At 54.6% G+C, this 10,624-nt stretch overlaps 1 protein-coding gene across 1 annotated transcript in view; it reads right to left on the bottom strand.

Annotated features, from left to right (window-relative positions):
* Positions 1 to 1,944: 1,944 nt before the first annotated feature.
* The window catches only part of CREB3L1 (cAMP responsive element binding protein 3 like 1), a 34,644-nt gene continuing 25,964 nt past the window's right edge, over positions 1,945 to 10,624 (bottom strand). Inside the window, exons 5-12 of the mRNA XM_082659962.1 lie at positions 9,897 to 10,054; positions 9,115 to 9,264; positions 8,902 to 8,960; positions 8,643 to 8,711; positions 6,554 to 6,653; positions 5,501 to 5,627; positions 2,855 to 3,122; positions 1,945 to 2,670 (exon numbers count right to left, since the gene is read on the bottom strand). Of these exons, the coding sequence (XP_082516088.1) occupies positions 2,634 to 2,670; positions 2,855 to 3,122; positions 5,501 to 5,627; positions 6,554 to 6,653; positions 8,643 to 8,711; positions 8,902 to 8,960; positions 9,115 to 9,264; positions 9,897 to 10,054 (968 nt within the window). The 3' untranslated portion in view covers positions 1,945 to 2,633. The remainder of the gene's footprint in view (positions 2,671 to 2,854; positions 3,123 to 5,500; positions 5,628 to 6,553; positions 6,654 to 8,642; positions 8,712 to 8,901; positions 8,961 to 9,114; positions 9,265 to 9,896; positions 10,055 to 10,624) is intronic.

Raw genomic sequence — 10,624 nt, 5'->3', positions numbered from 1 at the left:
TCTTTTTATTTTTTAAAGATTATTTTTTGATGTGGACCATTTTTAAAGTGTTTATTGAATTTGTTACAATAATGTCTCTGTTTTACGTTTTGTTTTTTTGGCCGCAAGGCATGTGGGATCCTAGCTCCCCAACCAGGGATCGAACCCGCACCCCCTGCATTGGAAGGCAAAGTCTTAACCACTGGACTGCCAGGGAAGTCCCTTGAAGGCCAATTCTGCGGCTCCATAGTTCTGTCTGGTCTTGTCCATCTTTTCCTCTGGTGGGCGGCTGGCCCAGGCGCCATCCCACCACCAGGCCCCTTCTTCCGAGTATGAAAGTATCATGCCTGCATGATAAAGTCCAAATGCCAGAGCAAGGCATTCAAGGCCCTTCTGGATCTGGGCCCTGATCACTATCCAGCCTCAGTTCTCAGCATCCTTGCCCTTTACTTTCTGGCTGTTCTGAACTATTTGAGGTTTTCTTGAAGTTTTCCTGCTCTCTCTCCCACCTTTGAGGCCTTAGCCCAGGCTGTTTCTTTCTGGAATGCCCCTTTCTCTCTCCTGCCTACTTTCAACAGTCCTTCATGTCACCTCTTCCAGGAAGCCCTTACTGCTTGTCTGGGTGAGGCACCCTCCTCTGTGCTTGTAATAGCACCCTTAGCTTGGCTCTTAGCTCACTGTATTGACACTGCCTCTGAATGCACAGCTGATCTTTCTCAGAGCCAGTGTACGTTGGGCCCTGTTCTCAACACCTTATATGATTTACCTCATTGAATCCCTACAACAGCCTCATGTACTGAATCTTAGTTATATCCTCTTTTTATAAACGGAGAAGTGGAGGCTCAGAGAGGTTCAGGTTATGTAGTGTCTTAGCTTCCTACACGGCATAAGGAATTACTACAAACGTGGCTTAAAACAACACATGTATGATTTCAGTGTCCATGGCTCAGATCTGGGTACAGCTCAGCTGGGTCCTGTGCTCAGGCTCTCACCAGGTGGCAGTCCAGGTGTTGGCTGGGCTGGGGTCTCATCTGGAGCTGAGGCCCTCTTCCAAGCTGCTCAGGTTGTTGGCAGAATCCGATGACTTGCCACCATAGCGTGAGGCCTTCAGCGCCTAGAGGCCACCCTCTCCATGTGGTTCACAGCAATATGGCTGTTTGCTTCTTCAAGGCCAGCAGGAGACTGTCTCTTCAGGAAGGGCTCAGTCCCTATTTTAATGGCTCTCGCCTGATTAGGTCAGGCCCACCCAGGATAACCTCCTTTTTAATTAACTCAGAATCAACTGATTTGGGACCTTACTTACACCTGCAAAATCCCTTTACTTTTTCCATGAAAGGTCACCTAATTACGGGAGTGACATCCCCTCACATTCACAGGTCCCCTCCAGACCTTAGGGGAAGGGATGAAACAGGGTGTGTGTGCCAGGGGGCAGGAACCTTGGAGTCATACTGGAATTCTGCCCACCGCACATAGCTAGCAAGTGGCAGCTCCAGTAGCCAAACACAGCTGTTCTTACTCTGAAGTCTGTGCTTTTAATCCAGCCAAAGCAAAGGATACAAGAACCAAGAAATTGGCAGGTCTTAGGAGGACCAACCTGAGTATGGCATGTACAGTGCCTGGTGCAGTGCCTGGCCACCCTAGGTGTTCGTTATCGCAGTCACCACCCCCTAAAGGCCATCTTGGTGGCTTATATGCCTTTCTGCTTCCATACTCAGCGATCGTAGGTACTTGGAGGAGCCTTGGGGTGGGGGAATTGCTGCAGAATTCTTTGACCATCTAGCCTGAACTCTCGCCTGGCTGGAAGAGGGAACTCAACGCAAACGCTTTCTCAAACCCCTCACCCCCAATCACCTCCGGTCAGAATATAAAATAAACTTACCCTTCTTACTCCTTCATCCTTCAGTCCCACCCCCCCGCCCCCAGCCCAACGATGAAGAAAGGCACAAAGTCAGGAATTGATGCTGCATCTTTTTTTTTTTTTACTTATGCCTTCTTAAAGCATGTGCTGAGCTGTTGGGTGAAGCAGTTTGGCAATTAAAAAGGCCCAGCGCTTGGGCAGCGGCAGGGGGAGGCCAGGTGAGGGGTGGGGGGGACCCTCTTTCCTGGGCCAGGGAGCAGCAAAGCCCGCACTAACTTCATAAAATATAAAACAAGGGAGGGGTGCAGGTTGGAGGGAGACTTGTAAAATACAATATCTTAGGGATTGGCAATAATAAAAAATAAGGTTCATTATTTACAAACAATTTCTGTTCTTGGTCTCTGTACAGTGGGGGGAGGGGTGGGGTGTGTGTCGGTCTGTTGACGTGTGTGTGTGTGTGTGTGTGTGTGTGTGTGTGTGTGTGTGTGTGTGGTGGGGCTGGGGCAGGGAGGCAGTGGTCCTGTTGGTCGTTATGAGAAAGGTAACCCAGTGAGTGGTTTATCTGAGAAGGACGGATGGCTGTGGAGTGGTGGTGAGAACAGAGTGGTTGGCCTAAGGGGACAGTCCAAATGTGCGGGGAGAGGAGAGGCCCCAGTCAACATCTGGGGCAAAGGTGGGCTGGGGGGAAGACGGACCCCAGGGGGCAGGGGTACTAGCCGCATCCGGGTTAGTGAGTAAGACAACCCCTCTTCTGAGTGCCAGAGGGTACGTCCTGTGTCCTTGGTCTTGGCATGGCCTAGGAGAGTTTGATGGTGGTGTTGGGGCCCAGATCCCTAGAGAGAGAAGAGAAGTCAAGGGTGACTTTGTCCAGGGACGACCCTCTCGCCCCTCTGCAAGCTGTCTGGACACGGGAGGGACGGGGCCTTGGGAGGGTGTGGCTGAGGACATGGGGACCAGAGGCAGGCAGAGGGCAGGGGGAGCCTGGGACCCCAGGAAGGGAAGGGGTCACCCACCCACCTCTCGTGGAACCACTCCTTAGGGTGGGAGAAGTCAGGACTGGTGCTGTTTCCACCGACGTCCTTGGGCCAGGCCTCACTCAGGTACTTGCTGGTCTCGTGGGTGCTGTCCAGGTGGTCATGCTGCAGGTGGTCCTGGGGTCGCTGCTCTGCCGGCCCCCCGGGCTTGATCTCCCAGCCATCCGGGGGCTCCACAGGCAGCAGGGCGCTGCGGCCATCCTCCCACGAGCCTGGCCCCTCATCATAGAACAGGAGGCTTCGGGAGGGCACTGGAGAAGGAGCTCATGGTGAGCCACGGTGCCAAGGGGCTCCCTCCCCATCCAGGCCACATTCAGGGCCTGGTGTTTAAGGACCTGGGCCCTGGAATCTTACGGGCCTGGATCTGAATCCCAGCTCTAGCAATTCTGAGCTGTGTGACTGCAGGCAAGTCATGCCTTTGCTTTCACCTTTCTGAGCCTCAGTTTGCTCATCTGTAAAACAGGAATACGGGGGCTAACCTCCTGTTGATGTGAGGTTTAAATGAGATAATAGAGTGATTGAAACTGCACTCAGAGAAAGTTAGATCTTCCTAAGCAGAGGGTACTGGGCTGGGGCATCTGAGACCTGGGTTCTGATCCTACTGTACCACTCACTTTCTGTGAGACCTTGAATTAATCTTTTTCCCGTTCTAGGCCCTAGTCTGCCCTTCAGGGAAATGAAAAAAAAGAAAACACAATTTTTGGATATCTATCGTGTGCCAGGCATGGCAGGCATCCTTTAACCTATATCAAATCATTAACAGAAACTCTTGGAATGAGATATTTTTAGCTCCATTTCACAGAACAGGTAATTGAGGCTCCAGGTTGGCAGGCACGCTGTCCCAGGCTAGTCTGCACTGAAGGTGAGATGCAAACCCAGGTGTGCCTGACTCCAGGACCCACCACCGCCCTTCTCACTCTCAGGGCCCGGATCTCACAGTCTATGTGAGCGGAGCCCCTGGAGCTGTGCGGTGCACCAGCTCTGTAAGCCAGCCTGCTCCAGAGGTCATCTCCTCTTCGCCCTGCGGACACTGGGCCTGAAACGCACTGCGCTCACTCGGAGGGTTTTTTTGAGGTACGCGGGCCTTTCACTGTTGTGGCCTCTCCCGTTGCGGAGCACAGGCTCCGGAGGCGCAGGCTCACAGGCCATGGCTCACGGGCCCAGCCGCTCTGCAGCATGTGGGATCTTCCCGGAACGGGGCACGAACCTGTGTCCCCTGCATCGGCAGGCGGACTCTCAACCACTGCACCACCAGGGAAGCCCTGACCATCAACACTCCCTCCCTCTCCCCCTAACCCCAGGCCCCCCATCCCCCGCCGCCCCATTTCCATTCCTTCCTCTCCAAGGTTCCCTGTACCGCCCAACACACATAGGCCCCTCAGGCCTTGGGAAAATGGACACGTGGCTCTCAAGACCTTACTTCCCTGCCACCCACCTCCCTTAGTAACTAACTGTCCTGTTCTCTCCTTCTCAGGCTGCTCTGGTCCAGGGAGTGGTTTTCACTCCCCGCCTCTGCTTCCTCTTCCCCTAACCCTCCCCACGCAGCTTCCTCCCCTCAAGGCCCTGCAGGCTTAGCTCATTCTCCCTGAAGTATCCCTCCTTCTTGAAACTCACCCCTCCCCAGCTCCTCTCTCTCTGACCTCCCATCTGTTTCCTCTTCCTCCTCCTGCCCTGCTGGATAATTCGCTCCTGGTAAATGATGAGGGACTGTCTGGAAGTTCTTCCACAGGTCTATCTGAAGTATCCTCTGCTTCTGGAAACCCATACTATTCTTTGCTGCACCCTATACCAGTTCTCCCCTTGCCACTGTGTGTGGTATCTTTTCTCTCCTCTTGTGAGCTCATCAAAAAGGAAGCGATTGTGTTCATTTAGTAAGTGCCTGCTGTGTACCAGGCACTGTGCTAATGGCCTTTGTGCACCATGTCATTTAGTCTTCACCACAAATGTGCTCAGGAAGTGTGGAACTTGTAACTCCCATTTTCAAGATAAAGAAATTGAAATTTAGTGTGAACACACATGCCTGAGGTCACGCAGTTAGTGAGTGGCAGATATGACTGACTCTGAAGCTCTATGCTCTTAACAATCCTCACAGTCCCCTGTGGGATGGTAGCTATCTGAGCTCACACTACCACTACCCCGCCTCTGCCCATGACAGACATTACCAGTGGATCCTGGCACTCCTTCCTGTTGATCCTGAGTGGCGCCTCAGAGTCCTTCTTAACACAGTGCTTCAGGCAGCCACCACCATCTTACGGAAAATGTCCCTGGAGCTGAAACTGATTTCCTATCCCAGTTGTAAAATACTGATGGTGCTTAGCAGATGTCCCTACCAACTGGCACCATAATACATGGGGGCTAGGGTGGAAACATTCCTGTTATTCCCTAAACCTACCCCCGCAAGCCACTCCTGGGTGGGCTGGGAATCAGGGGCTCTTCACTGTAGTCCTAATTCTATAACTAACATTGAACACATCATAGACCCTTTGGGGGCCTCAGTTTCCCCATCTGCAAAATGAGGAGGTAGAATGAGACGGCACCAGCCCCAAACCTGGCTCCTCTCTTGTGTCTGGCTTCTGCTCTGAAGTTGGGGCTGGCGTGGGGGGAAGGCAGCCTGGCTCAGAGCACTCACTCTGACTGGCAGTGTAGACGCTGTCAGTGGCCATGGGGTCTTCCTTCACAGTCTGGGAGCCGGAGGAGAACTCAGGGAGGCAGGGCACGAGGGAGCCCAGCACCAGGACAAAGCACAAGGCTGCCACCTGGTAGTGGAGAGAGAGCGGAGGGGCTGCAACCCTGGCCACCCCAATCCTCCCCCTGCCCCCGAGCCAATGGGGGCAAAAGGCTCAATATTTTTCCAGGAAAGCTGCTGCCAGAGCCAACAACCTCCTGCACATGGTGGAGGAGAAGGTAGAGGCTGTCGGGACATATCAGCCCATTGTAGGGGGGCCACCCCAGGCAGGGCTAGAAAAGAGGGAGAATTGGCCAATGTGGTTATCACCTATGGGGTGGAGGAATCAGGAAGGGAAGGAAGGGGTAGGTGTGGGAGGAGGCTGAGATTGGGGCAAGGGAGGGGAACGTATCTTCACACCAGATTCCCAGCAGGATTCCCAGGAAGGTGGGCCAGCAGGAGGAGGTTAAGAGTCACGGAGCCCAAACTAACCCTGCCTCTACTGGGGCTTTGCCACCTGAGAGCTTGAGGATCTCGGAGGGCCTGGGGAGTGATTAGCCAGGAGGCAACAGGCTGTACAGCTCCAGGAAATGTGGAAGAGGGGCTAACAGAGGCCTGAGCCACAGCCTAGGCACCCACCCTCCATTCCAGAAAGAACCAGGTCCATACTTCCCCTCATCCCCCCAGGCCCATCACTCCACTCCACTGGGCCTGCAGAAGCTGCCTCCTCACGGGACTCGCCCTGCCATCCTCTAGCTGAGTTCACGTGAGTCACTACATATCCGCACCGTGTTAGAACTGGTCAGGGAAGGTCATGTACTGGAAGGTTCCATGGACTTGGGGAAAGAGGCTGGGGTCTGCTGGAGCCAGTGCACCAGGTACTAGGATGGTTTACTCTGGTGACACCGCCCACAATATGGCCAGGCCCTTGAAGCTCTGCCCGCCCCCCACCCGTAGAAAGCCAGCCTGGGGAAGACCTGTCCTCCTGTGGCCCTGTGGTGAGGGAACAGCACCTACCATGAGGCAGGTCCCAGTCTGGGTGGCAGCCATCTTGTAAGGCCTGGAGATCTTGTTGGTGACCAGAGTCTGGAGTTTCTGCAGCTGCTGGAGCAGGGTCCTGAGGAGGGCACAGCGGTCACCCGGCAGGTTCTGACCCAGCAGGCATCTCTACCTCAGGGAGCTCTCCTGGGGAGGAGCTGGGCAGCCTCCAGACATGGCTTCCACGCCAGGTGCCCGTTTCAGTCAAGACAGAAAAGGTCACCTCCCACGTGGCTCCTCTGTGGTATGGCTGGGTCACCCTATGGAGGCTCAGGGGTGCCCCACGACGCGCTCCTGGCCAAAGGGGGGGTTGGAGGCGAGCCTGGACCACCTCAGCTGAGGCCCCTTTCTTTTTCTTACCCTGCACCAGCCACAGCTAAATTGACCCTCCCTCCTTTGTATCCACGGCACCTTGAGCTGATACGAAGGACACATCTGGCAGCTGCCTGGTATATGGTGAGGAGCAAGTGTCCAGGAAATGGTAGCTACCAGTTTTGTTAATTTTGTTGCTGTTTTTGCTTTTATCACGGCACCTGTAACACTTCGTTTATTTATGAATGTCTATGTCAGCCTCCTTCACTAACTATGGGCTCCCTGAGGGCAAGGACTGGGTCCCTCCCGGTGACGAATCCTCTGGGTACCCACAGAGGGTGCCCAGCCCACCCTTGGTGAACAAATGTTTAATTCTCTCTTTCCTCCACCCAGCCGGTCGGTGGGGTTGCAGTTCCCAGAATGTACAGCAGGTGGCGAAACAGCTCCAAGGGCCTCGGCCTATTTGGGACTAGGGAGGAATCTGGGCCAGAGGAAGGGGGTGAGGGGTGAGGGCTCCCGCCCCCCATCCCTGAGTCAGGGGGGCATTCTCCAGGTCATTCAGGGGAGTGGCTGGATCCCGCTGGAGAAGCTGGGGGAGAAGGAAGGAAAGAAGGAAAAAGCCTTCTGTTGAGCACCTGCTACATACTAGCTGTTGCCTGTTATTTTAATTACTCCCAGCAAACACTTATTACTCTCACAAACCTACTGTGGGCTCATGGCTGGTCACTATCAAGAATTCAGAATAATAACAAGAAAAAACGAAGAAGAAAAGCTAACATGAATGGAACATTCTCAAATGCCAAGGACAGTGCCGGCCCTTTACTTGCTATGTCTCATCGCATCGTCACATGAATCCTGGGAGATACTGCTTCTATCATCTCCATTTAGACAGAGAAACTGGGGCCCAGAGAGGTGTATGTAACAGTTTTTCCAGGGTCACAAAAATGGCACCCAGAGTTGTGACTTTCCGTGGCTACTGCATGCCAGGCCCTGTGCGGGTTCCACACTAATGTTTCTCAAGCTTAATTGTGCACGTGAACCACCCAAGGATATTGTTGAAATGCAGATTCTGATTCAGTAAGTCTGGGGAGAGTCCCGAGATTCTGCATTTCTTTCTTTTTTTTTTTAAAGGTTTTTTTGACGTGGACCATTTTTAAAGTCTTTATTGAATTTGTTACAATATTGCTTCTGTTTTATGTTTTGGTTTTTTGGCCGCGAGGCATGTGGGATCTTAGCTCCTCGAACGGAGATCGAACCCACACTCCCTACATTGGGAGGCGAAATCTTAACCACTGGACCGCCAGGGATGTCCCCTGAAATTCTGCATTTCTAACAAGCCCCCACGTGATGTTAATGCTGCTGGTCTGAGAAACTCGCTTTGGGTGGCAAGCATGTACACTGGTAGGTTCTAACTTTAGGGTGCATCAGAATTACCTGGAGGGTTTATTAAAACACAGACCATTGAACCCTCCCCCTGGAGTTCCTATTCAATAGGCCTGGCATGAGGCCTGAGAATAAGCATTTCTAACAAGTTCCCGGGGGCTGCTGCTGTGCTGGTCTGTATCATCACTTTTAAGCACCTTACCAGCTCTGTCTGGTATCTAGATGGGAAACTGAGGGTCCCAGGCTGCAGAGTCCCTGTTTCTGGGGTTCTGCACTCAGTGATCTCTCCTCTCTCCTCCTCCCAGAGCTATGCCATAGCCAGGCACTGGCTGCAGGAGGGCAGGGGCCGGGGGACGCAGGTGGAACCACCCACCTGTTGGCATTCTCCAGGGTCTCCACCTTCTTCCACAGTTCGTTGTTCTCGGATGTAAAGGTCTCCACCCTGCGGGGGCCAAGCAGGCACAGGCTCGGGGGCAGCCCCCAGACTCACTGCTGCCCCCTTAGCCCTGCCCACCAGCATCCTAGTCCCCGTGCCCACCCCCGCCCCTGTGAGAGAGGGCTGGGGCGAGCAGGCCAGGCTGGGGAGTGGGGCCCAGGCCACCCAAGCCACCCACCTGCCCAAGACCTCTTACTTCTTTTCTAGACACTCCACGTACTCCTTCTTCTTACGGCGGCTCTCCTGGGCCGAGATCTAGAGGGGGAAGCCCCCAAGCGGGAGTTACCACAGCACATATCCGCTTCCTGGGGCTCCCCAACTTCAGGGCTGGCATCACCAGGGGAGCAGAGCCCTCCCCCCCGAACCAGGGAAGCCCCAGGGCAGGGGCAGGGCCTGGCTCACGCTTTACCTTGTTCTTGATTTTCCTCCGGACCCTCTTTAAGGCCTTCTCCTCAGCTTTGGTGAGGGGGAGTTTCGTGGGGATGGGGTAGCCCTCAGCAATCAGGGTGCGCTTTTCCTCCTCCGTCAGGAGCAGTGGCCCCGACGTCCCCTGTAATTTCTGTGGGAAGGGGGACACGATAGTTAGGAACCAGACAGCCCTGCATTCAAATTCCAGCTCTGCCATTCACTCTTCGCGTGACCTGGGCAAGGCACTCAACTCACTGAGCCTTGGTCTCCTCATCTGAAAAAGGGGCAGATCTGAATTAAATCCAATAACATGTATCAAGTGCTCAGGACGTTGCTGGGAGCCTGGCATGTTTGGCCCTCCGTATATTGCTGGGGGTGGGGTGGTCCCGAGATCCCACCCTGGAACCCACAGCTTCAAAGCTTACTTGTCCAGGGCCCCCTAAACAGCACCCACCTCAGACACCCACCACCTCTTGGGAGGTTCCACACCCATCCCAGTGGATTCTGGGCCTCCTGAACATTGTTCTCCAAACAGTGCCCTTTGGGGGCAGCCTGGGCCGTCCCCCTGAAGGTGAGGAATGTCAAGTTCTAGTCCTGGCTCTGCAATAGCGTGGGTTCGGCAGGCCTCTTGGACTCTCTACCTGTTTCCTATTTACCCCACGGCACGATTAAAAGACTGTCACTCCCATCTGCCGGGCAGGCACCTCTCTGAATTCTGATGGGGGTGGGGATCAGGCACTCAATTCCTTGACTCTAGGGTCAATCCACCCCCCAGCTGCTTACGTGAGGGGCAGTGAGGAGCGGGGAGGTGGAGATGGCTGTGGAGGAGCGGGCCATGGGCCGGATGGGGCTGGAGGGGGGCAGAGAGCGGGGACTCTGGGAGCCGTCACTGTCGCTGCCATGGCTGCTGGGGGGCGTCGGAGGCATCTGCACCAGGTCCTCTGGGGAGAGCAGGAGAAGCCAGGTTAGCAGGGTGGCGCCCCAGCTCTGGTCGCACAATCAGAGTTCAGCATAGCACGGGCCTAAGCCAGCCCGGAATAACTGTGGGACTGGCTGCTGGGGCCTTGACCGCTATAACATCGGAAGCCCCTCTGCCATGTCAGAAAGACGAGCTGATGTCCCAGAAGACAATACCTGGGTGCCACCCCATCTCTGACTCCGCAGAAGCCTGGCTCCTTTAAGCCTGGTTCTTGGTGGGGATATCACAGAGGCTGGATTCTTGGGGTCCCTCCCCTACCCCTGACTTCACAGGGCTCAGGATCTTTGAGCCTCCAACTTGGCAACCCCAGGAGGTGACTGGAATCTGCCCATAGCAAGACCCATGGGGATTAGGCTGGGCAAGCCGCAGCCTCTGTCCCTTTCTTTCCACTGCAAAACCCCAGGGTGTCCATTTTCAACCTCAGGGTAACAGGACAGCAGGCACTGGGCTTTCAGCAGACCAGGAGCACTGCTCTCCCCAGCATGCCTTCTGTGCTGCCTCTCTGAGGCCACAGCATCAGGAAGATTGACGC

Source organism: Grampus griseus (genome assembly GCF_964374135.1).
Source record: "Grampus griseus genome assembly, chromosome: 8".
Classification (NCBI taxonomy): Eukaryota; Metazoa; Chordata; class Mammalia; order Artiodactyla; family Delphinidae; genus Grampus; species Grampus griseus.
This window is presented reverse-complemented; position numbering and strand designations above follow the sequence as displayed.